This window comes from Opisthorchis viverrini (genome assembly GCF_000715545.1).
Source record: "Opisthorchis viverrini unplaced genomic scaffold opera_v5_162, whole genome shotgun sequence".
Taxonomy (NCBI): domain Eukaryota; kingdom Metazoa; phylum Platyhelminthes; class Trematoda; order Opisthorchiida; family Opisthorchiidae; genus Opisthorchis; species Opisthorchis viverrini.
This window is the reverse complement of record NW_008751818.1, coordinates 343,117-370,794: the sequence shown is the minus strand read 5'-3', so window position 1 is coordinate 370,794 and position 27,678 is coordinate 343,117. Positions and strand designations below refer to the sequence as shown.

Here is a 27,678-nt window from a genome sequence, read left to right as displayed (position 1 = left end):
CAATGCGGAGGGTTCGCGACATCGGTTGATACCGAGGCTTGCTGATGAAAAGGAATGTGAATAACACTTATTTGCACACCAATTTGGTTTTAACGAGAGACTCCACTGAATCCCAGTGAAATTTCCCGTTTATGATAATGATCAACTGAATGAGCTGCAGCGTCATGTTTCAGTTGGTACGATATTCGAGATGTGGTGGTATATTTTTTGAAGGGAATTAACCAGGTTGCTGAAAACTTTTCGGCAACAAACCTACGAGTAGTTTCCTTAAAAAAGAACTTATTGTTTTATTTAGCTGAAGACACTGACAACTAATACAGAGAATGCTCAGGGGAGGAAACGTACTGTCAAACAATTGGGCAATTAAGTTTTCAAAGACCAAGCGGCAAATCTTCGACTTACCCGTTGTCTCGTTCAAGGAGAATTCCGGTTGTTTGGTCAGCAGCCTGTAACGAACCACTGCATTGGTACCCTCGTCCAAACTAACCGCCTTCAAGCGAGTCAAGTGACGTCCAGCGGGCTCCAGTTCGGAAACGTGTATTTTATGCGCTGAGGTATTTACGAACTGCGGTGGTGAGTCATTAACATCCAGCAAACGAATAGTGAATGTCGTTGTTGCCGTGAATTGGTTGGCACTCTTGGAGTAAATTGAAGACGAAGATGAACCGTCTGTTACGAAGACGGTCAAGGTATGCACACTCTGAGTCTCACGATCCAATGTTCGGCTGACCTTCAACAGCCCCGTATGCGGCTCGACGGTGAAACTGGCTTCATGTGCCGAGTCGAGGCTGTAGACCAGACGATTTGAGTCAACTGCGAAGCAGATGAATAGCACAGTGGAGTATTAAATGAGGAGGGTGTCGCTTATCTATATGGGGTAATTTGCAGTCATCAGAGTGAAATGATGTTGACCGTATACGGACAGCCGAGGCCAATTTACAAAGAACCAATCAGACACGCGAAACAGTTATCCAATCACAAATTGGGGCTCGGAATATGCGCACATACGGGCAAAGGGTTAGAGAAGGAACCTGCATGAAGTAATCCTGATAGCTTATAAATAACTCTGGTTAAAAACAGAGAGAACCACAGATAAAAAGCAGTGAATCAGGCAGTTAAAAACCTAGTAGTACTTCGCAAAAGACTGCTGCGTAAAGTGAAAAACCGCAGTGTAGAAGATGCAAATAACATGAAACCAGTGTGGTGTGCATGAAAATTTGTGGGGATTGTGCATGCGTGGGTCTACTAACTCAAGCGCACCCTGGCTTATTATTGGTGCTAGAGTGAGCATCCACCAATTTCAATCAGAAAAGCGGCAGGCGATAAGTTACGGCTTAACATTGGTGATTCTTGTGAGACTTCCCACAGAGTGACTAGTATGGAATTTGAAAACGTCTCACCCAGCCGACAAAGTTATCTCTGTACACAAAATTTCGAAAAAAAAGTGCATTCAATCTTCCAATCGGACTAAATAAGAATGCACGTGTGAAAACGACACCTTGGGTCGACAAACTGATATCATTCAGAATTGTGAACCATCACTTTTTTAATGGTTAGACTTCGGTTTTAGTCAAACGTTTTAATGCAAACAAGTGATGGACTAATACCGGTGAAGATACGGCATGTATACTCGGAACTGTGCCAAACCGATTTGTATGATCACAAAAATAAAGCTAGCGTGACAGAGTCACGCGAATAATACTCACAATTGTTTCAAATACACAACTAAAGATTTGAACATGCATTTGGACCGTTAACAGACGACAACTAATTCAGGTGAGCGATGACCGGATGGAAGCTACTGCAACCGTTAGGCATTTCTGGGAACTTTGAGGACTCCACTTTCTTTCCCACATACGTCGCTGTCTTAATATTTACCTAGTTCGCTGTCTCGGACAATCTCAACGTTTGATCACGTAAACGCAGTTTGTGCATTCACTAAACGGAATGATATTCTTGTTCTTTAAAAGATGTACGAATGCCAGTAGCAACACCTTAGTCCAACAAAGTGATAGATTAAAAACACAGAGATATGTTCCCATCAGCAGACTAGTCACATCGCTTTGTCGAGCTACCACATGTAGGCAACCCACGGGATCTTGAAGAGTCATTAACCAACCTCAACCTTTAGTAGAAATTCGTGTCTAAAAATCTACGGGGCCGACAAACGGTGGTCATACAAGGGGAGAAAAATCGGCCGGTAGGCTTCGTACTACCCCGACAGATATGCCTCCTTGCCTACTGGGCATCTGAACGTGATGAGTCACGATCGCAGATTTATCGAATTNCCGAAATAAAACAAACAAAAAGTAGAGGGGTTCAGTCTGGGGCGGTGGAAAGAAATGGCAAACCAAGTGAAAAATGATCAAAAAGGTAAGGACTTGTTGCACACGTTTGTTAAGGGTACGCTGACGTTGACGAACACGTTGAGTCGAGGACAGGAGAGCCGATCAAGACACTGAACTGGGTTTTATGAGGGCTGTTTACATCAACGGCGAACTGCCTTATGACCGCGTGGTAGATAAATTTCAGACGATATGGTTGTCCAGCGGAATAATCTTCAAGCCATTTTAACAAAAGCCAAGCTGATCGAAACACACATCGCTCTTTGGTGCAATCCAAATCTGGATAACTCTACCCGAGCAGTAACAAAAGCACCGTTGGAATATGCATCGCTAATTGCTGAATTCCATACCTCATCAACTTAAGCTGAAAAGCTGAACACCAGTTTCACTCTTACTAGGGATCATCAACAGTGTGAGAGAGAGAGAGACTCGAATCCATACGCATATCCCCATAAAGGAGTCAACTATATTATGTGGCAGCAACGAGAGGTTAGAAGATGGGCGGCAAAAGACCTGAGTATGAGTTAACAGGAAAGCTGGTGAACCATGCAGCTGTATGGCGGCAGAACTTAGAGCTGGAAGTTGTGAATAGGCTTCGAGGTTCGTGACCAGCAGCGTTTTCAGCATAGAACACCAAAGTTTAATTATTTACCAGGCGACCGACAAACTAATGAAAGGCCGTAGCTGGTAGTACAAATATGACTAGAGTACCCGAGCATGAAGCTTACAAAATGTGTGAGAACGAACAGCATTGCGCACAACAAGTTTGTGAAGCGATATATACACATTTAACCGACACCGACAAGCGTAAAGACAGTCTCTAGGGTAATAAAGCAAAAACATTCATCGTTTTGCACACACTCATAAGGAATAGTATGTCTATGCTGCAGAGTCCCTATGGTGGTTGTATTAAAAAAGAATAAAATTTTCTACTTGCAAGTTCGCTTAAAAAGTCGTAAAATCGTAATTAAATGAACTTGGAAATTCGAGCGAGGTGTGATTTCCTTTGATTATTGTGGACCAATTTGAGGTCCTCGAATAGCAATCCTGTCATTTGATCTCATAAAATTTAGAAAACTAGAAGGCTAGCATTGTCCGTAAATTGAGTAAACTATAGCCAAAACAAACAACAAGGCTCTAGTATGCGTTGGAAGCGTGCGAAAGCCGAGTCCCTTATTTTCGGAAGCGTAAAGGACGGATGCACCCTGATAGATAGGAACCAAAACGGGTGGACAGTCATTGACAAGTACCAAGACCCAAACTGTAAGCGAAGTAGACAGGCGAACGGTCGCAGAGTGACAACTTAGTTAGTAACTCGATTATGGTGAAACCTAACGACGTGCCCAAATTCACTTATGTCAAACCAAAAAAATCTGACATTTGCAGTGATAACAGGGGAAAAATGAACTGTAGTAAGGGTGATGGGAATACAGGGAAGGAAAGAATGGCCTAACTGGGAGAAAGAAAATTTAAATTGGACAGTAGCATCACCATCCGTAGGTACACGAGCAGCAGAAGCAGTGTGCGAGAAGATGATGCGACCACCGGTTAGACTGGATGGAATCCGACAGATGTCGACAGTGTTGTTGGAAAAGTTATTAGTGATGGCTTGTAGACGCCCCGGATGAAGCGCTTAGGCACGTTTATCCGCACATGCAAGCATCAAGCTAACTTCAATATGTGTTCGTCAAGGGTGGAAACCAGGGGAGGAATAGTCATCGTCTTCGGGAAGTACCATAGAAAATAGAAACAACAACAGCAGCAGTGTCCTAGAGATATCTCACGCTTGAGGCAATGATGGGTCATAAAAGCAGATGTCGGCTGCACAGGTTGTGAGACAGAGAGTTGAAGGTAAGAAACGAAGGGGTGGATAGCGTAAGTAATGACAACTACACATAGCTGCGGTGACGAAACTTACTGGACTGAAGCAAAAGAACTTATGTGATTCAGACTGAGAGTGAACGTTAATGGAACTAATTATAATGAAATACATATCTAGAAAATGGTTGGTACGAGACAGACTGGTTTGAGTGAACAAACCTTGAACACCTCTGATGTCATGTTGCGCAAAACAACTGTTTGGTGCAAACGGACGATGTAGAAAACACAGTGGCTGGAAGCACCAAGACCGAGAGATTCAGCTGGGTTCCAGGTAAGTCTCTCGAAAAACCAAATTAGTTTGCAAATGAGTGTATATTCGCTGATTTCGTGCAATTTGTTTTCAAGTTTAAGGTTGACGGAAACTCGGGGACTGTGCCTACCTGATGAGCCCCAAGAAGGGTGAAACCGGTCGTGGGTTGTCGAGGAGTTTTCAGCAACCTTATGAGTAGTGAATTACAAAAGTGCTGTTTCCTGTTTGAGTAACGAAGCAAACAAGCCACCATTCGACTATCGTACAATTGGAAACACTTCCTTGACGGTAGTAAAAGGCATACAGCGGGGAATTATTATTCCATAGAGTCGATTATTCGTTCGTAATATGTCATCCGTGCAGAATCTTGTCGGCTAATGTACACTAGAATCGAATACTAGAGCTAACATGAGACACCTACATCAACTCATTGCTTTCCGAACTCTTCCAAATATTGGAAAGACGAGAACAATGGGTCCCACTGGTCATCGTCCGGTACTTTAGTTCCGGTGATTGGTTCACTTGCAGTTGTCTGTCAACGTGGCGTATGTAAAGAGCGCTTTTCCATAGAAAGTTCAGGCTTCTAAATAGGTGCGCCAACGGCTTGAGTGGTAGATAGCACTTTGCCACCAACTGCTCATTAGCTATGGTGTGCACATTTATCCAAGGAGTGTTCCGAAAAATGAAAGATTTAATTGATTTCTTATGATATTGACTGTCTCAGACGCGATACGTAGTCTGAACAGCAAATTTTAAAGAGGTAAAAGAGATTTCAACTATGCAGCAAGATATAGATGAAAAGAGGAAGATAGAAACAAACCAAGCTGAGCGAAGAGAGTAATCGCTTTGCCATCAAATAATTGGCGGATCGATTCAGTAAAATGATACTGTGTTTTAGAAAACAGACAGCAACTTACCTTAAGTCACAGTGTGCGTGTGTTTGGCGTCTGATTCACAAGGATTTTGGTAGATAGATACAACGATCTGGACACAGGCCTAATTCTACAAGTCACCTATAGTGTCATCAGCGTCTTGTGTCAGTCGAGTGCCGGAGTACAAGGGTTTTAGCTAACACCATTTACTCTCGAAAGGCAGAGAACAGCAACAGGGAGATAGGTACCAAGAGTGCACCGACTTATTACATCCCCAGCTCATAAAGTAATGCTAATTGATGGATGAGTTTCTGGAAGATATGGGGTTTGCGACAAGACAGTGCGGTTTTGTGTTCGATCCAGTGGTTTTCTTAGGTAGCTTACGACAATTTACTACACAATTCCAATGTACCTGACAATAAATCGACAACCAAGCAGTGCACCCAAACTATCCGCATTCCGCAGCACTACTACGTGGCGAGGTCGGGCAGGTTTGCCATGAGATTAAATTATCAGAGCTGCTAAAAAATTCGGGAGTGCAGTGAACCACGCATGGCAGTGCACGTATAAATTAATAAACTCCTCGACACTTATTGCGGGTATTTGAAGCGTGAGGATAAAATAGGGGGGGGGGTAATTGGGACCAAAATAAAACATAAAATCATACCCAGTGGATATCGGGATGTTCATCGAGACGTAAAATCATACCCAGTGGATATCGGGATGTTCATCGAGACGGCCTAAACGAAGTGGAGCGCACAAAAAATAGTAGGTCCTTAGCCACGGTCTTTGTGATAGGAAGGAACCTTCACACCGACGACAACCCACAAGGACCAGGACAGGATTCTCCAGTCTCATATCTATCTGGGACAGTCAAACCACTACGAAATAAGTAGGGAGCAAATCGCGGATGCATAATGAGACGAAAGCTCCCAGGCCTTTGTGGCTTTTCAGATGACTGAAATAATGGATCGAAATGAACAGCACCAATCGTGGGACCATATGTCCCACACAATGACTCAACATGCCGGTGACTAATGCAACACAGAAAAGTGTTAGGACGCCATAATGAAATCTAATTAATCACAGTGTCAAAAATAATACCGATGGCTACGGGAAACATAAACATTATTCCGAAATAGTACCGGTAGAAAATGTATACAAAGAAAAGGCTGGGCGGAAGTCTGTGTCACGGTATCCATCATTACACAATCAAATAAATGTGACTGCGAATGTGGCCACAGATGTTGTCAAACACTATCTAACACATAATCGCTAGGGTGGCGGTTTATCAGTAGTATTGCTCTGTTGAATACTAGATTGTTCCAGCCTAGACACAACGGATGTCTCGTAGCGCCTACTATACCCAGTTCAGACGAAATCTGACGACTGAAAGGCCGGCAGCAACATCGATTACATCGGCTCCAGAAAGAACGACCGTGAATTCAGCAAGATTACCAAACGGAACGAATGTCCATGAGATCCCAACCAGTTTGTTCTCCACAGACCGTCACTAGTTGACAGTTTGAAAAATGTTGGGCAACACAGTTCAGAATTGCGATTTGCTCAGTCGATCGACTTCCTCGAAGGGTTCTTTTCGCACAACCACGTGGAAACGAACCAGAGGTGGTCAAACAATGAATTGGCAGCGAAGTATAAAAACCACTGCCAGCAAACTCGGCTGCTCTGGTCAATGCCGTCTTCCTGGATGGGGACCCCGAGATGGGCCAAATCAATGGTTAGAGACATTGTCAGACATGGCCCAGTCGCATCCTCACTGACGCTCATGCATCCAATCTGTTGCATTCAATGCAAAGCTCCCTTCCCAATTCCCCCCCTTAACAGTCCACTGACACTGCAGTGTACAGGCACCAATTTATCAGCTCTCGCCACCAATGCGCAGCTACTTACCCCACCCACTTACCCTATCGGTGAACGGAACTGTGGCAGCTACGACCACTATATGACAAGTACGCGGTCCTTACAGCTGACAACGATGATGGTGATTACGATTTCCTGTCTGTCTGTCCAGAAGGCAAGCGAATGTGTAAAATGAAGAGCAGTTGAGGAGGTTTAGTTCAATCCGCTGAGATGAACATAGGAGACTCAAAGATGAATCAGTCACGAGACAGCGTTCAAACAATGAACTGGCCTTATCTTTTTGCATAACAATAAGGCAAGCAGGATTGAGTGAACAGAAACCAGTTCATGCTACGACAATATGTGGGAACTTAAAGATACCCGAGTAAGTCCAGTTTGTTGCCATAAGATAAAGTAAGTAAATACACGTCAAAGAATCGCCAGAAAGTGTGCGACACGGAGGAGTCCATGTGGGGTGAGCATCGAATGGTGATCAGCGGTCAAAAAGCTCTTTAAAAGTTCTCTAACAGACAATACATTAGGAGTTTGATCCATGATCGAAGATGAAAACATTGAGCTTCCTATCAAAATCGAGCAATGCCACCGGGGCGAAACGGCGAATTCAGCTCGATTCCTGAAATCTAACGAAAATATTTTTTTGCATAAGAGAATGGTGGCACCGCCAATACAATCCTATTCCACGGTGCATCATCACACAGTAAGCGAGGTGAGTCTGTATTGAAATATTCGGGAACGCCTGAAGGTTTTAACGGCCAAGGAACACTCTGCACATTGTAAGAGCTCCTCTCATCCAAGGAGGAGCCAAAGTACTCAAAGGAAAGGAAATGTGAGACACATGACAACCAAGGCAGGTAAGTATGAGGCAGGTTCACATACCCAAATCTCGATCTCTAGCAGTCACTTTCCCCACCAGGCTACCAAGAGGAGCATCTTCAGGGATGGGACTGATCGCGACAGGTTCAAATTCGGGAGGATTGTCGTTCACATCGAGAACGTGTACGACGACATGAAACAGGCAACCCAAGCCCCCAGGGTCACTAGCAATGACACTGAGTTCGTGGGATTCTTTCGTTTCAAAGTCCAGGTCTCCTCCAAGTTGCACAAGTCCCACAGTGCTATTGATATCAAAAAGACTGGGATCACCGGAGCTGAGGCGGTAAGAAACTTCGGAATTCAGAAGATCAGCATCTGCATCGGTAGCCACAAGCTGAGTAAGCACAGTCCCACGCTTGGTATCTTCAGCAACCGACAGAATACGTTCAGGCTGGAACGGACGACAAACTGGCGACTTAAAAAGTGTGAAAAAGCCTGTAAGTTATTGCTTTGGATGAGAACAAATCGTTCAAGGGGAGAAATCTCATGTTTGCTGCGACAAAGTCAAATTGTGGAAGCAAATCAGTGTTTAAAGTTGACGATATTGTTTAGGACTATTACGTATCACAGTGAGGTATGAAAAGCCTAATCAACGGATCAGCGCTGTTAGTTTTGTTCCCTATTTTGGATGATAATAATGGGAAATGTTGTCCAACTAAAGACAGCGATAGGCAAAGTGGTTAAGTGCTGAATGATGCGAAGGTGTCATGGAATAAGCAACCATCCAGCTAAGCTATAGACTACCTTACCTTCGACTAACACTCTAGCAAAGCTGTCGAATCCTCGCTATCGCGAGGACCACCCACCACCCATGATCTTTACTTATGCACCTCACCATAAAGGCTACACATTGTGGCCAGTGAAAATTGACACACTGGTAAACAAAGACGTCATCAGGAAGACCATCACAGACTCGCATCCTACCCAACTACAACTATGCGGCCAAGTGTCCTCTGTTCACATGTGCCCCATTAATGTGGGTCATAAGATGGATGAGGACCTCTCTTCGGCTCATAGGGGTGGATCTGTCGAATTTTCACTATGATATATAAACTAAGAATTCCCACCTCCCTAATAGCAGCAGCTAAAGCGAATTTCCCGCCGCTTAAGGAGCACAACGAGTATCACAACTGCGTTCAGTAAATGTTTTTTTATGTATGCCCCCGCTGTGGATAGAGTGTATCGTACTGCTGCAGCACTATCATAGCGTCCCGTTACGATGGTTCGCAGGGCTACACAATTTATCTCCCGGGATCATTATCAGCTCCCCTAAAAAAATAATATACGTTCAGTAAAGGTCACTCATATATGATGGGTTCATAAACCTGGGAGTGAAGAAATCGGTCATTATAGCATGTTTAGGTCAGTAATCATCCCTAGGGTGAATCAATCGGGTTCCATCGAAGTATGGATTATAGAATAGGCACTCTTCGAGTCATTCCTCGGAACTATTTGCACAGTCGCCTGAACCCCATCAACGTGAATTCAAAAAGACGAGCCCCCTGAAAATATATTCTGAAGATTACCTTGAAGAAATTATTCAATTTGATGACATGCCGTTCGTAAACTCCCTTCCAATACAGTTCTTCCCTTACGTCCTCAAAAAAAGCCGTTCCTCGAAAGAAATCATACTATACTGGTCCCTCAAAGGGATCCAGTTTTTGTTCAATACTTCAGTGCTCTACATAGGTGTCCGTCCGACATATGCAGCCAGCTAATTTAGTCACACACTAGACCACTGGATACCAACAGATCAAGACTCGCAGATTAACGCTAGTTTGTTCATTCAGCCCGTGGGTGCAATTCGAACGCAACTGTGTCATCAAGTGATATGCAGTGGTTCGACAGTTACATCTCATATGTTGATACTTGCCTGTCCAGAGAACGAACGACCACACCTGTCTCTAACGGAGTGAGTGCTTGGCACCTGGGCACACAAAAACCGTGAGCGGACGGTTTGCCTCCTGACTATCCTGGGAGGGCAGTGGATGTCAGGTTTGTTTTGAGACCTGGGATGGCCCCTCGAAAGGTATACATTCCAGGTGGAATCTGGAAAACCGCGGTGGTGTGGTCCATCCAGGGAATTACTATTGATTTGTTAGATATAATCATCGCCCAGACTGAAAAAATGCCGACTGAGTCTCTATCGTGACGCACAAAAGGTGGAAGTTGGCGACACAGCTCAACAACATGCTTAAGGAATCTGATTCAATCGTTTTCTGGTGCTCATTGGGTCAAACATGGAATGCGGTTGCCTACCTACACTACGCCGAAATTGTCGCGTGATAAAACAAACTTTCTTATGGACAATCAACCTGTTTGGCTGGACCATAGCACTGACTATCAAATTAGTCAAATTTGTGAGTCGTTAAACAGGTGGATACGGATAGGGAAAGCGTACTAGCAAATCGGACTTGTCCAGACTGTCTGAGCGAGCCGACAAGACAACGCATTTGCGAGTGCTGTCTGTCTATTCCAAAACAATGAACGGACAATTTCGTCTGGCTAAAATGTGTCCTTATCAGGAAGATCGGTTCAAAACCGTCATTGCAATCCGGTTGTACGTTCAGCTAAAAGAAGAGGATCAGGTAAATAGTTTTCTCCCCCTGTTGTTCGCTTATAGCCTACCCTCTGGTGGACTGAAAACAGATGAGTCACTTGGTAAGATCTAGAAGAGTCTAATAAAACAGCAGATGTTGCTGATAAACTACGAGTACGGTTTACCTTGAGTATGGGCCATTCAATTAGGTTGTGAAGTAGTACAGGCTACAAAGCCCGCAAAATTATGTGATAGTACCTCACAGTCAATGTTGTTTTCACGGTCAATTGGATGGAACTCCATACGGGCAATTTTGAAATTTATTCGGACAACTATGACAAACTAAATTTCCCAGTTAGTGCACTGTAAACTCTCCCTGTCGAAATTCCGAGGCTCGATTGAGAACGGAAAGCTTATAGTTGAAAACTGTATCTTAATATCGCGTATATGTATGTCTTTCGGTACTGTCACCAGAACTTTATCTCTAAGCGAGGAAGGTCCTCGAACCACGCAGAATATAGAGCGCGGTATCACCTGACGCAAGCCAGCCACTACGGTAACACCACCTAAGATTATAGTCAGAAATTATGGGTGCGTCGTGTTTTGTAAGCATTGCAAGCTGTCTGTAGTATTCAGCCAGTGACGTATGCTGTCATAATTTTAGATGACCGTTTCACCCTATAAAACCAAACGATAGATTTACTGAAAATAGAGTACCAAAAACCACTAATGTCCCTCTTCGGTGTGAATAGGTGGGTTTTCTCTTCTGCATTTTGATGATCTTCATTTTCATGGTCGGTTTTTTGCACTATGGGAAACGAGTAGATCGAAATTTGTGTATGATGATTTGGGAGGGGAACGCCAATATTCAGTGAAATTACCTCAGGCAGATAATCTATCTCTGTAAGATATACAAAACCCAAATCCAGATCCCCGGGTGCATCAGGTACACAGCATGGGACAAAGCTGCTTGACTACCAGCGCGGTCACAGGTTGTACATAAGAAACGGTGCCCTATCTCCTTTGAGGAGCTATCCGTGAATAGGCTTTCCGTGATAAATAAATATCAGTGAACAAACAGCAGGACACGGGGGGGGGGGCATAGAGGGGGAGAAAATTCCTTACAAAAGGTCAAAACCGCTCGGTGGCGATTTTCTCCAGATAGGAAAGATCGATTTCCAAAAGTTTCTAATTCTGATATTTAACTTATGGAGAAGGTATGAAGAGTTCCATTGTGTCGATTCCACCGCAGGGTCGGCAACCGCCGTTCCACGGATGGCATCCTCGGCAGCACAACACCAGATTGCAACACTAATGGCGTATGAAGTTCCGTCTGTCTAGCGGCCGAAATCACCTCTGAACCGCACCACAACACACTGGACGCCTCTATAAAACATTTATTTACGGAGACATGGTGATCGGATCGAACCTTCAAAATAGAAACAGCAAGTTTCTCAAGAAACTCCCGGGACTTATTCAAGCGTATCTAAGCCACCAGTTACAAGCGATTAGGTGTAAGGGAATCGAAATATTCAATTGACCGATGTCACCTAGAACGATGGAAAAACATTGCCGACAGTGAATCCAACTGGTCATGGTGAGAGGCCGACGGTATGTCTCGATAAATCCTTCATCGGATGAAGTCAAGACGGAGTTGCAGGTTATAAAACGCAGCACGGTGTTTAAGTCATTCATGGGGTGGTGTTGAATCGATGAAAAAACACTTTATAGGATCTTCAGCAAAGTAACTAATTAACCAAACAAAGTACATAAATAAGTAGTCTTCCAGCTGCGGATCCAGTCGATTATCACCCGTTTGCAAACAAGTCCTCAATAAACTGCGCGGCAACTACCATGACGGCAGGTTTGCAGCGAGGGGAACTGATACGTGGAAGTAGGTTCTAAAAAGGTGGAAGCTGTATTGATCACATCCCCATCCATTGTCACTTGTGAGGCCGCTACATGTACCGCACATCAACAACCATTGCATGGGATGGCCGACTGATCCCGCGAAACTGTCTGTCGTGAATTGAAGTGCCTGGTGGCTAGTAAAGTCAGGAGAAATTGAGACATGGGACCAGCTCTCTCGCTCTCTCTCCTTCCCGTTCATTGTGACTTGGCTACCCTAACTCCCCACTCCTTTTTTACCATTTGGTAGATAACATCCTCCGTTATGTTATCCAATAAAACACTACAGGAGACAAAGAACTTCGTCCTGGTTTGTTTACCAATGAAATCTTTTTGTCGGGTACCACAACTCAAAACGCACTTTTTGCTTTCGACCAGCTGCTGATTGAGGTCAGAAGATACGCCACGTGCCCTGCTTTTTCTGAATGTAAGGTTCTGCCTAAGTATCAGCAACGATATGCACTTGTGTGGACTCTAGGTGAAGCCACCCGGGAGAGCCAAAATCATTGTCCATCTGAAGAGTGGTAAACTTTCGGCGAAGATACTACAGAGGGAAACCCACAGCAAACTGGGAACGTAAGAGCAGTGTCTTCTGGTATGGGACATTTTCAGAAATGCCATGAAATGCACGGGCAGTGTCCCCGCGTAAGATGTGTCCATTCTGCTCTAAACATGTTCAACGTAGTTGCAGCTTGCCGGCTGATGGTATTTGAAAATCGGTCTGAAAAACGCATGCCTAGTGGTGACAACGCGTCGGCTACGACTTGGCCGGAATCGCTCCTCGAACGAGATCGTATCATGTCAGCAACTGAGGCAATTAGGTCACATATTACGCATCCCCGCTCAGTATCAACCAAATCGAGTCGTATTTGCACCCACCGGTTGTAGTCGGAAGGAAGAATGCAATCCGGTGGATAAGGATGAAGGTAAAGATTAACTCAGGTATTGTTGGACGAACTCCAGTTTAAGGATAATGCGTCCGAAAGAATGTGATTGCCGTTTATGCAGGACACAGAGTGATATGAACATCAATCGATCACAAAGGAGAGGACATTCAAATCACCGCTGGTTGATTCACGGGACAGGGCAAACAATAGAGGAGACCGCATATGGACAAAAAGAACGAAAAAATCCGACGGGTCTTCCCCTTTCCGATTTCTTGAGCACGCATTTCACCCGCATCTATTGTTGGTTATTTTACACAAAAAGTCCAGCAACCAATAAGAAAAAATCCTTTCACATCTACAGACGTGAATTGGCTACTGAGGTATGTCATAGGGAAAATGTTGACGGAAGATGTTGTCCCTATAGCAATTCCGGACCCCACGGCCACTGGCATCGAAAAATGACCAACTGGGACGAAGGGACCAAAACTTACTTCCAAACAAATTGGTGCGTTGTCATTTGCGTCCTCCACCCGTACTCTAAGGACGAACGAGTCCTTTGTCACGAATACACCATCGGAACCACGAAACTTGAGAATGTACTCCGCTGTCTGTTCCCGATCGAGAGGCCGTCTTAACTGGACGGCACCTGACGATGACACGGAGAAATAGGAGCTGGCTTTTAACTCATTCACTGATTCGGTGTATGTATCGGGCAAAAGAAAGAAACTTGGCGTAAGCGCCACTTGTGTGTCAGGATCCACCAGCTTGAGTTGATAGACCAAAAAACTTGAGTCTGGTAACCAGTTTTCTGGGACGGTCACATCTGCTTGCAGTACTTGATGCCGTAGAACGTCAGCATAAATAATATGATCCAAGGAGTTATTTTCTATTTCCTTAAGTGGCCAGTGAGGGGCATTATCGTTCACATCTATGATGGAGATGACGACCATGCTTGAGTTCCAGTGCCCGACGGCATCCATCGCAGCGACCTGAAAATATGTATAAGAAACATATTACTTGATAAAGGATAGTAGCACAAATATGTTGTTGATAGTGCGCTACAGCGATCGCAAAAGCTAAAGCTAGAAAACAGGTGCGAACGAACTCACCTTCAATTTGTGTTCTCGCGTCGATTCGAAATCTAGTGGACTCTTTAAAATCACCCAACCTTCAGAATCCACTGTAAACTGATGGCGTACAAGGTTCACCTCTGGGTTAGCGCGTGCGAGCGTATCAAGACGAAGTCGGCGTTGTTGAGCGGTCTCATCGCCTTGACTCAATAATTCGGATTCCGGCAAAGAAGAGGGCCAGATAGAATAAGTGATTGGATCCTTCAGATCTGCATCTCTGTCACGAGCTAGTATTCGCGTGATCCGCGTGCCAATCACAGTGTTCTCCATCAGTTCAATCAAATAACTGAAGAGATCGAAGAACATCTAGTTATAGTATAGGTATGTGGAAAGTGCGTCCATTCTGCATCAACCCATACACTTCCTCATTTTAATGAATAAAACAGTTAGTACCACTATTAGCGGTTGCGCAAGCACAAGTTATCCAAAAAACAAATGTAACGGCTCAAAGGTAACGGGTCAGACCAGTGCAGTGGTTCTCAAACCATTTCGCACTGGTCCCTTTCAGTATACAGAGAAACGTCTATCTCTCTTCCACGTTTTGCAGAACCGAAGCAAAATATTCCAAAAAACGATAACCATCCAAACGTAATAAACAGAAGTAACTTACGTCACTAATAGCACTTCATCGATTTTCCGGACTCAACTCAGGTCAATAAACCCTCACAAAAATCCCCATTCGTTGTGAGACACGTCATTCAATGGAAAGTGTGACAGGTATTACTAAGTAGCCCTAGAAAACGCGGTAGAGCACTTTAAGCAGCTTGGTGCACGTCGGTTTCGTCTTGTGTTAGATAGTACCGACAGGAAGACTCGATATGAAAAGCATCAACCGCTAGTTAGATGTGAAATTACATGCCCTGACAAAATCTTTTGCACGAGGTGAAAGTAGGACATAGCTCAAGCATTATTAACAAAAGTTGTGCATTATGCACATATTTCCACAGTTTTTTCAACGACCAAATGCGCACCCTGACCCATTAGAACTCATTATTGAAATACGCTCAAATATTGTATTTCGCGGGAAGACATCATATTGCTTTTCGGTTTTCTATTTCGATTACTCTTTGCCAATTTGACTGTAAAATAAAATAAAGGGATCGGTTCTTGTTCGAATATATATTCTCCAAACGGCCTAACTCATTATGGGATCATCAAACCACCTTTGTATACGTTATGCGATCAGCTGAGTCACCTCTGGGGGCCCGATAGCGCATAATGCTACGGTTTTATCTGCCTGGAATAAAGGTGGATGGCGGGAGTACTATCAAGCAGGGCACAAAGACTTTATCTACAGTCAACACTCACAATGTAAGAATCCGAGCACCTACATACTGAAGACGACAGCTTTACTGCAAATGTGCCCATGGGATCTACGATCGGCTAATCTCTATCAGTGCCACTAGTCGTTGGTATGCCTTGTTTTGAGGTCCAAAAAAGGGCAAGGTGGCAAGGTGGTAAGAACCGAGTCATTGACTGACTCATTTTAGCTTGTCTCCATTCTACCTACGGCTGAACCAAATAAAGAGGTGGACAGTCATTCGACACGCAAAGAATGCGACCGAATCAACCTAAACGTGGCATTTGAGTACCCTAGGTGAGTCGACCCTCCCAAGCGACGTATTCCAGCGTTACTGACTCCAGATCTGGGCCATACTTGGGAAACACTGATGGTTGTCACGCGTCTTCACGCAGTGGTCTCGTTTTGACTAACGATACGGCATGGATCATACGGCGTCTGTACCCTTCACAGACAGAGTGGTCTCAAGACGGAGGTTTGAAAAGTTTATTCGTAGAGAGATTTCATTCTCGGCCGGGACTATTCGGGTTGCTAAGATAGCCGAATTGATTTCCAGAAGAAGGAACAATCTTGGGTGGTGGATCTTCACATAGCCCAACTGGGACCACAGCTTACTTGTCAATGCTGTTAATTTTACGATGAATTATACAACGTAAAAACGGTAGGGCCCTGGTCTGTTTGTTAAGAGAGGTGTAACGGGATAAAGAGGTGGAGAACCACCGGAGTAGAACTGAGCTTTTCAAAACCAGTCTAATGCTTAGATTTTTCAAGGACCTCATAACTGTTGTTATGGCACGTATAATTAGGAGACTACTACTGTGAACTATCAACTCAGGTGTTGAGTGAGTGGCCAAGAGCTCATCACAAAGAAAATAGTGCGGAATATCATTCACAACCAATTACGTGGACATTTTAGGCGAAATCCGTTCGGTGACAGCAAGTTTGGCGGAGGAATTGGATGAAACTAAAGGGCAAATTAATTAAACTTGATTAGATCAATTCTCGTATCCCTTGTTCATCCTAATTAGCATGTGGGAAGGTATGCAACCATCTGAGCTTCAGGTCAACGGCCATGAGAAAGGAGAGGGTGACTATAAGATGACAGGCAGAGAACATACAGATGCCAATTCACCGCATATGTGGACACACGTCCCAATTGATCGATGGCCTGAATGCATGCCAGCCAAGACGAACAACTGAATGAGTCATTTTGACTAGGTCCTCGAAATGCCACTCAAGCAGAATGTTAGGTTGTGGCGACCACAACGCAATCGAGCGAATTAGTCTAACGCGAAGAAGGAGGGAGCAACAACCTTCCGTTATTGAACTGACTGTCCACACAAGAGAAAGGAGCCTTTCTATAGTAGCAACATTTCAGTTGATTGAATTCATCAAAATGCTGGTGGATAGGGGCGTAGAGCCAATAAAACTACTGAGCCGTTAACAACAAAAATATTGGATGAACAGTCTTTTGGTAGACAGTGAGCAAATGAAAAGTGTTATGCTCTCGGATTTTGTCTTCTACAAAAGGTGGAACATTAACGCCAGAATTTCAAACGGATGCTGTATGCGGAAAGGTCAGAAGCTTCACAGCAGAATGAGGATTCGTTCTGAAAAGAGACGAAAGTCTGTGGTGGGGTGGCCGGCTGAGAAAAGTATGGTATAGTGTCGTTATGTCAGAGAAAACGGGATTCCGTGAACATTTGAATCCATTCTGAAGGTGTTTCGTGCACATATATTTGGGCAAGTAATGGTGTACGATCAACTATCCCTCTAATTCACTGAGCACATCAGAAATAGCAACATCGGTGCTAAAATTGATGCTTCATTGTGTACAACCACAAAGTTTATTTAATTATATTTTATTTACTGAAGTGAAAACAGAGTGGATGAGGGAGGCGACCTGGTGATGGCCTACTGCAAGCATCCTAAGGTTCCTACAATTCCGAGCGCCCAGTCAATCTGGTAAGAAATTGGCAACAAGGGCCACATTGAGACCGGCTGTTTATTGCGATGCCTACAAGCAAGTACAGTAGGAATTCACGATAAACCCATCCTGGAAAGCAACACCCAAACTCTTAGTGATCTCTTTCACACCCCTCTGCCAAGCCATTCGTTGTGCACCTAGCAGTTTGCATCATTCTAAAGGAGGCACATAGAACGACACTGGTCTTGGTAGACTGTTTCGACATGTGTAGAGTATGAGCGAGCAGCATCAGTTGGTGAAGTACAATGTTCTTCAGGACTGAAGCACTCGCTGCACAACCGGAGTGCCGTTTTCCAATTACTCCATTGATGATCTGTTAGCGCCATTCGATACCAGCAGCACTTCTGAAATATCGGTAGTAAAAACCTGAAGATGACTCACACTGACCGTGGAGGCCACGCACCGCAGCCATATAATCCAGCTCTTATTGTAGTTTGGTACACGCGAATGTTTGACTCAGTGATATGCCTTTTAACACCACATGTTAGCAAACGTGACTTGGGCCTTTAAGAATCGTACACTCTGAAGTGAAAACAGAGTGGATGAGGGAGGCGACCTGGTGATGGCCTACTGCAAGCATCCTAAGGTTCCTACAATTCCGAGCGCCCAGTCAATCTGGTAAGAAATTGGCAACAAGGGCCACATTGAGACCGGCTGTTTATTGCGATGCCTACAAGCAAGTACAGTAGGAATTCACGATAAACCCATCCTGGAAAGCAACACCCAAACTCTTAGTGATCTCTTTCACACCCCTCTGCCAAGCCATTCGTTGTGCACCTAGCAGTTTGCATCATTCTAAAGGAGGCACATAGAACGACACTGGTCTTGGTAGACTGTTTCGACATGTGTAGAGTATGAGCGAGCAGCATCAGTTGGTGAAGTACAATGTTCTTCAGGACTGAAGCACTCGCTGCACAACCGGAGTGCCGTTTTCCAATTACTCCATTGATGATCTGTTAGCGCCATTCGATACCAGCAGCACTTCTGAAATATCGGTAGTAAAAACCTGAAGATGACTCACACTGACCGTGGAGGCCACGCACCGCAGCCATATAATCCAGCTCTTATTGTAGTTTGGTACACGCGAATGTTTGACTCAGTGATATGCCTTTTAACACCACATGTTAGCAAACGTGACTTGGGCCTTTAAGAATCGTACACTGACGGACACGGGGTGAGATGAACCAAGTGGTTAGAGCGCGACTTTACTGATCGGAAGGTCCGTGGTTCGAACCCGACCTCCGCCTCTCGACTTCCCCTGTCTAGGCTTGGGCAACCTGACAGTATCTCAGCTCTCGTGACTCCGTGTGGCATGGCAGCTAGGCACCGAAAGGGTGCTACAGCTGAACGATTATTTATTATTTTTATTATTATTATTTAATCGGATGCACTTCCCACGGAGCTCATACAACTACCGAGATATGCAACCTTCAGTGCTTCTCCTTCGACTGCAAGGGGCATGCTCAGAGTGGACGTTCTGAAGCATGATTTTACCCTTTCAAGGCGCATGCAGAAAGATGGTATGATGGAGGTCAGTTTATTCATTAGAACTTGTGCTTCGCATTCGTCTTGCAAGAGGTAAACGATATCGTCAGCATACTCCCACCAGCAATAATTTGAACACCAGACTTTTGAATACTCTGCAGCGTTTCGGTAGCACGCCAGCTAGGCACAGGATACTACAGGTACACAATTATTTCTTATTACTTTATAGGGATATGTATAAATAGGAACACTTCTCAAGCTGGGGGACGCGTGTATTCACAACTCACACTTCCATCAAAGGCGGGCATCTCGGATTAGAAGTAGCAGGTGGACAACTAAATTGCTGTCCGAAATATTCTGTCCAACAGTCCACACCTTGTTCTTTGCTGCGTACCAGAGGAAACAACAGGGGCTCTGACAACCTACCTCACGAATCAAATGGAAAAATCTGCGAATATATCCAGCAGTTTTCGCTTATTCTGTTCATTCGACCCTCGGGATCCACCTAACTACCCAGTCTGTGCAGACACCATGTTTTACCTGATGTCGGACGATACGTCACGTTGGGTTGTGGTTGCGATCAGAAAGGACCTGGCGTCAGGATTCCAGCAAGGCCACAGTTCTACCAGAGGTTCAATGGTAATATTAACTAATAAGCGTTCAGCTATAACCCCTTTCGGTGCCTAGCTGCCATGCCACCTGAAGGAAGTACGAGGGTTGGGATACAGCCAGGTTGCTCAGGGGCAGTCAAGATGCTGGGGTTGGGTTCGAACTACGGACCTTCCCGTTCCTAATTTCCCACCCTAACCACTGAGCTATCTCGAGGTCTCAGAGATTTAGTGCTTGCATGAGGTTGTCTAAGTTGTGCTGCGGATAGAAGTTCTGGTAATGAGTAAAGTTTTGGAAATGTCCCCAGTGGTCATCAATATCCGACATCGGATGACCTGCTGTATGTAACAAGTAAGACAAGCTGGTTGATGACACCATGCGACGGTCGATGTGGCATGATGGTATCTTTATTTATGCTGTTATGGGTTACGCGGGTTGGTATATTGTCAGGGCACCAACACCTAGAAAGGGGCCCTCAAGCACAAGGAAGCGGATGGGTTCGGCATACCATTACAGTAGTACACAGTTTTGGGGAGACCAGTCGCCATGTCTATTCCTACTCCCACACTGGAGGACAACAAGACTGTTAGCAAGGCCCGTAGCTACTGAAGAACCTGGTATGAGAAACTCTGCTGGAGTTAAAGTGAACCCCCCACCCCCAGTATTGCTAAGTGGGTTATGGAGGGTAGAAAAAAGCAGCAAATTCGTGAGAAGGTACAATATGTTCGCTTAACGGCCGCCAGAGTGGTTTCCAAATACCGAAAATCTCAGTTTAATTCAATTTCGTCCCAATCTGAATAGAGAATGAGAAAAGATGGAAGCTGTGCGGATTTGAAGTTATGCTGGGTTGTTGTGTATGCAGTTGTTGTGTATGGAGCACAATATTCTCTTGATAAGCTGACGACAATCATACGTCGTGCTGGGTGAGGTTTCCCATCATAGAACTGTAAACTACTAACTACGGATTGGCGTTCCCCGATGGAGCAGCGTTAAAGTTTGCTAGCTAGGAAGCTGACCCAGTATGATGGTTTTGGAGATGAAGATACTGACTTAAACACCAAATCTCGAGCGCTGGTTTTAGGGTTCGACATCTACGACGTCCAGATATCAATTTGTGGCTGAAGGGATGCTTCTGTGTACACTGTAACTCTGAACTAATACAAAAATTCGGCTCTGTGAATCGTGGATAACAACAGAGGAGAGCTCTTGATCACAAAGACCTAAAAACACATTGAGCACATATGGTCAATGGACAAATTAGTTATACGGTACTACTTATAGCATGAATCCGTCCTCCGTAGGTACAATTCTTATGTGGCAACACCTATATGTGATATCTATCAGCTATACATCAGCTGCCTGTATGCATTTCACTCAAGAACACAGGATCATAGTGGAAACGACGATCCGGGGTCAACGACTGACAAGGAGTAAACTTATGGCAGTACTGTCAACCAAATCAGCGTTTGCTGGCCGACAAAGACTTTCTGGATGAGAAACCAAATAAGACGATTGTGGACGAAGCTCGATAACGAAGAAAAATGGGTTAAGAGTGCTAACTAATTGGTTAGTATAATTCTGTTTTTTTAGACCAAATGACCGATTTCCACTCCCAAAGTAATGATGCCAGCCGTTAGGTGCCACATTTGAATGAATACACAGTACGCCGGTAAGCGTTAGCAGTCTGCTTTATTGATAATGTAACAAAACTGGTAATACATCACTGCTAGCTTAGTACTTTTCGAGGCTATAAATCTAACAAATCGGGCAGCGGATGAATACTAGACAGGACCTATACGCAATTCTTTTTGAATCCTAATAGTGCATATTACAAAATTCCCAACTTCACGCGGCATAATCGCATTCGCTTAGTAATTGCTCAAAGATGAATAATTTCATTTGCTTTTTTAAAAAAACTTCAGAAAATCAGAAGTGTTCTGATTATTCCTGAAAGATGATAATTTCATTTGCTTTTTTAAAAAAACTTCAGAAAATCAGAAGTGTTCTGATTATTCTGATTGTCTAACCTATCGCAGAAACCAGTGGCTATGAAATGTAGGTAGGTATTTAACCTAGCAAAGAACACCAACTCGGTTTTCCAGTGTAACGAGAGAGAAAAATCGAAATTAATGCACCGTTACGGACGCAGTAGCGTCGATTGTTCAAACCCCTTTTCTCACGACAGCACGAAGGAACAAGAAACAGCGTGTAGAGGCATCACGCGGTTGCGAAGGTCAGAGGTCAAAAACCTTGATTGACTGTTGCGGTGTTCGTTCAAGTGAAACGAGAAGACGATGTACCAGCAAACAGAGAAAACAGATCAATGCAGAAAACAACCGTCCAAGGCGTTGGCATGCCTGTTAGTGAACTTACACAGGTGTGTCTAGCTCGGGTGCACAATCATTGACATCGACGACAGAGAGTGTGAATTCCGTGCGCGCGCCAATCGTCGGTTTGACGTTGTCCAAATGAAATTCGACAGCTAGCTGATAAAATCGACCACGCTCGTAATCCAGCGGCTGGGTAGTATACACATGGCCAGACCGCGGGTCTATCCGAAATGATCCAACACTTAACCCGAACTCGCCGGTTGCACTTGTAAGTATCCAAGTGCCTGATAGATTGTCCGGTCGAACCTGACAGAATGCAACATCTCTGTCCAACAGATGATCATCCTGGAGATAGAAGGAAACGAATGGGAGAATAAATTATCGCAGTCTAGAATAAATGCAAGGAGAACCAAGGACATTCCACAGAATCAACTTCGTTCAGAAGCTGTGCAGGCGAAAAAGGATCCCGCCATGTCTAGCCCTCGGCTATGGAGCTGAAAGGGTCACACAAATGACAACCAATTCTGTCAAAATAGCACAGCACATCGATGTGAGTGGGTTGAGACGTGTTCTGAGCAATCATTGGGCTCACAAAGTCAAACATGCAAAAAGCAAAACTTTGGGCCATGTGATCGAATCGCTTACTAATTTCGCGTTCAAGAAATCTATCCAGCTAGCCAACAAGTAGACGCAAGATAAACGAAGGATACAGGGAATGCCTCCATTCGGTTCAGGCGCAGCCCTCCCTGACAGACCATGGATGTTGCGTTTTATAGGACATTAGTAAGTTCCATGTCCTAACAGAAACAAAGAATAGGCACTTGGTACGAATGAAAACTCATACAATCCACGTGATCAAAGACAGCTGCAACCAGACCACCAGACCAAATTTGCGACCTTTCATTTTTTACAAGACAGGTCACTCAAAATTGGTCTCGTTCTAAGACGGAATGCATCCATCACTGTTGCCCAAGATTTAGACACATTACCCATATTTGTTGGTTGCCATACCTTAGAGGTACGATTCTGTAATTCGCTTGTTCCGTCTTTTGGTTAGTTACTGCTAATCGCCACTTCCCCAGTAACTCATCTATCGATTTCCAAAACCATGATGAGTGCTTCCAAAGCAGAGTGAACCCTTGAGTGGCAAAGACGAACAAATTATGGATACCGCCAGTAGTTAATCAAAAAGAAACTTATCCGCACGCTGGTTCAATATTATACGTCTACAGCAAACTGTGAAGGATAACTAGGTGAAAATTAATCACGCTTAGAATCGATCCACTTTGTCTGAAGCCAGTGTGGTCGGGTTGATAAAGAAGGGCTTGTTTCAATGACCGACCATCAGCTCAAACGAAGTAAAGTATCCACGTCTGTGTGTGCGTGTGCGCGTTTACAGATCGGAACTAAAGTGCAAGGTTGTGTTCTCAAATGTTTTTACCTTTATGGGCAGATACACCTAATTGATAGTCGGGACTTCCTGGACCTCCGCCACACAGTACAACTAGTCGGTATTCAAAAAACCGATGGAGGTAGGGAACAGCAACTGAAAAGTGGGAACAAGCAATACGCAATTCAGCAACTCAACACGTATGAACGCACAAGAAGGATTGGGCGAAAGAGAACAGAGATTCATATCTGTCCTTCCCTAGATTACAAGCTATGCGAGCGAAACCAGCGATTCATCTGTATGTGACATTGCTAACTAGTCGGCTAGGGAGGATGAAATCAGGCCTTTCCAGAAAAGTGAAGCTCACTAGAATACAAATGCGAAAGTAGAAACAAAAATCTCAGTATAACAGCTTTGTGCCTATGTTGGAAGTGGCCCACTTCTGCAAAGGAGGTGACAGAATTCAGATGCGAAACAGGGAACATCGATTTCGGGTCCATCAACTACTGACCAGCGAGATTCACACGGCTAACTTCCTTGTGGTGAAGCGAAAGAACTGTGGGCGGACTCAGTAAGTTACCGGAATGGGTGACCGCAACGGGAATGGTTTGATTTCTTGCCAGGCGATTGATACCAATCTACTCTAAACTACAACAGATACATGTGTTGAAAAACATGGAAAAAAGCGTCAAAACATCCTGTCCAATATTTATTAGAGTTATCAGGTTTTCGGTTGTATAACATGGAGTCGTCAGATAGAAATCGACCGTTCAAAAGTCTTTAAAGGGCAAGCGTCGTTGCATGGCTAATTGAAAAGCGGAAAAATGACTCACATCATGTCTTTCCCACGTGTTGTAGACTCGGAATTAAAAAAAATAGTGCCTGAGTAGTCATATGTATATCCAAAAACCCCTAAAGAAGGGGCATCCCACATTTGTGGATATTTCGGTTCTCTTTATGAGCTCTTTTATTGAGACAGTTAACCAAACAGCCAACCAAAAACATTCACCAAATGTGTAGTGAACCATGCGCGCATTAATCCATAAAGTGGGCTATTTTTCCCGTTCTCCCGAATCATTCATTATTCAGTAAATTGTTGTGTCCAAACACCTGATATCCAAACTTCCCCTGACATGATGCACCTACGACCTAATAATGTGCCTTTTGTTTCAGAATCACCAGAGATTCGACCGGACAATATACAACAGAAACACTCTCAGAAGCCCATTTGGACCACCTTTGTCACCGGTGATTAGAACACTCAATCCGCTGTCTCCCTAGGGATCGGCCAAAATAAACGCGTCTGTGAAACAAAACCAGTTACCTTTGGTAACGTAATAGTTTCCCTAACATTTGGAGTGAAAAATTATGACCTCATCCCATTTAAGCGTATCCATACGGTGCGTTGGTCTGCTAGGGCAGCAAACACGCGAGCTAAATCGAAAACCAAAAGACACAAACAACCAAGATCTGAGCGACAATGATACTGTCCGAGACAGAGAACGGATGACTGAATGTTAATGTAGTCAAAAACTATGCTGTCAATAGTGGTAGACGGTACTAAGCAACATGAAAAGCCACTTGGGAATCGGATACTGGGTGAAACAGTTGGTCGGCCACAGGGGACGTCGCGCATGTCGAACATGCGCCGGTGGTCCTCACCTGATCGATCTGTCTGGTCATTTGTGGCCAACAGTTGGTTGTCGGAACGGAGAGTCGAGTAAATTTCTGCTACCGGTGGTTTGGGGAACAGTCCAGCTGACAGCCACAAAGTAATACTGCTTTCAAACACATGAGGCAAATCGTTAACTATTCCCTCATTTGAAGGAGACAGACTATCCCCTAATTAAGTCTATCTACTTCAATTACCTGCAAAAAATGGTCTGCTAATAAGAATGGATTCAGAAATGGAACAGAGAAACATCCATTCACTGCATCCATGAATATATGAAAACAAGCCACTTCAAATGAACGTATCCCAACGTGCGTATGTGTGCTTAAAATGAGAAATAAGCCACCTGGATTGCATGCACAACAGGTTTCCGTGGCAGTCTGTTACCCATACACCATCAACACTACCATATGGAACACGGCAAAAACTTATGAATGAAACAGTTTCGAAACACGAGAAAAGTTTACCCCAAATCAAAATGCGTTGTAGTTCCGTGAGAGGTGGGTGAAGGGCTGGCAATATTAAATAACGTTTTTTTTGGTTTATGGTGGGAGGGAGAACACACCAGTCAAACGACGGGGAGAGAGTGAAATGCGCCGTGCATACGGTGACGCCTTGCCGCCGACCGAATGACTGTACGATCGGGTAAAACCGCCGGCAATAACTCGAAATGGCAAATATATGTGGTTGGGAGATGAATAAGACAAGACAGGCAATCGAGCCCTAGTGAATTAGGAATGGGAGGGAAGAGGCTGAGCGTAACGATTTAGAGTAGCTAGACCACTAACCGTGCAGGAAGTGGGCAACTCGACGATGGGGAAACGAAGAACTACGGATGACGAGTTGAATCACTCACGAGCTATTTCGCGGCACACCTGCATCCACAGGCAACACGTATGTGCGAAGTATCGGGTGAGAATACAACACACCACAAGTATTCCGGAAAGTCATCACAGTTGTGTGGGAGTGAGTCATTCATATTGTTGTTGGTCGTGATATATATCACGCAAAATTAGTCCAGGTAATCAGCCATGACAGCAGCAAATGCAGACTTGGGAGGCGCGTAAAAGGTATCGCCCAATATGCGAATACCTACGCACTGGTAAAACTGGACACTGAGATGGGAGATAAGCACCGATACAAATGCCGATTGTGATTGAAGCTACTTGGATTGACATAGCAATTAAGGAGAATATGCACGGTTTGCGGTACTATGCAAATGAACGGCCACTCAGGATGTACTGAGCAACAATTTACCTCCAAAACGGATGACGAGGTACAAGCAATTTGCGGCACAACGTCGGGTGCGCGTTTGGCGAGACGAATAACAATCCTGGCTGGAGACGAGCAGAGTTGAGTGGAAACGCCCGTGGTTGCAGATGAATCGCAGGCTTCAACGAGAACTTGTGATTCTCCCCCAATTTCATCGTCCAGAGCACGACTGATGATCAGCTGACCTGATTGTGGATCCACTTCAAACGGAGTCATGCTACGGTCAAATCCAGACTGGAACTCCAGAGGATGAGGAGGGCGGAAAATGCGATAGGAAACTCTCGCATTGACACCAAGGTCGGCATCGGTCGCGCGCACGTATAGTTGGATACGAAAAGGAAAGTGGGGCATCGGTGGACTGTATTCTTCGGGCAATAAAGTAATCTGAAGTATATGGCAAAAAGATTGTTCAAATGTGTTTGCAGCAATTAAGTCGCGTTCCCCAAGTCATACGTGGCGTGTAAATATATTTTTCCCCGTCACGTTTATTATTTTACTAATGGGGTGTGCTGTAAATAAACTAGCACGGTTATAAATTAACAAATAACAGTGGCTTCGCTGCAAGAGGTTGACGAAAATATTGATCTAACACTGATGTTTAAACAAAAGGCAGTCACAGAGGATGAAGCAGGGGAATTAGAAAAATAACGGATACTGCAACAGCCCACAGCTGTGGTAAAAGCTGGGTGCTGAACAAGTGGGAGCTCGTGATGGTGTACGAAATTCCTGTAAACCCACACTGTTTCTTAGCTACTTATCCACTTTAGTGAGGTTGGTGGAGGGGTGTATAGTAGTGAAAAAATTGCTTCGATAATACGCCGGGAATGTTCGAATTGTGGTAAAACCAGTCTAGATAGATACCGGAAGGTACGTACTATTCGGTTTCTTAGGTCTAGAAAAGAAGGGTCGAGATGCAGAGTTTGAACAATATACCTTTCGGTCAGTAAATTCGCGTCTTGACCACTCAGCCACCTCCTGAAGTCCTTATTCATCGCATCGGTTTCATTATACCCATCCCATAGTCGAAGTGGTTAAGTTCTCATAAGGATTACACTTACTACGCACAT

The 27,678-nt window shown here is 44.4% G+C and overlaps 1 protein-coding gene across 1 annotated transcript; it reads right to left on the bottom strand.

The window, feature by feature from the left end:
- Window positions 1-217: 217 nt before the first annotated feature.
- Window positions 218-27,678, bottom strand: T265_07195 (hypothetical protein; the record flags this gene model as incomplete). Its single annotated transcript, XM_009172651.1, has 8 exons — window positions 218-813; window positions 6,928-7,052; window positions 8,102-8,493; window positions 13,928-14,425; window positions 14,546-14,852; window positions 22,321-22,622; window positions 26,597-26,995; window positions 27,670-27,678. 8 exons carry the CDS (start codon window positions 27,676-27,678, stop codon window positions 218-220), a joined length of 2,628 nt encoding a protein of 875 aa, XP_009170915.1.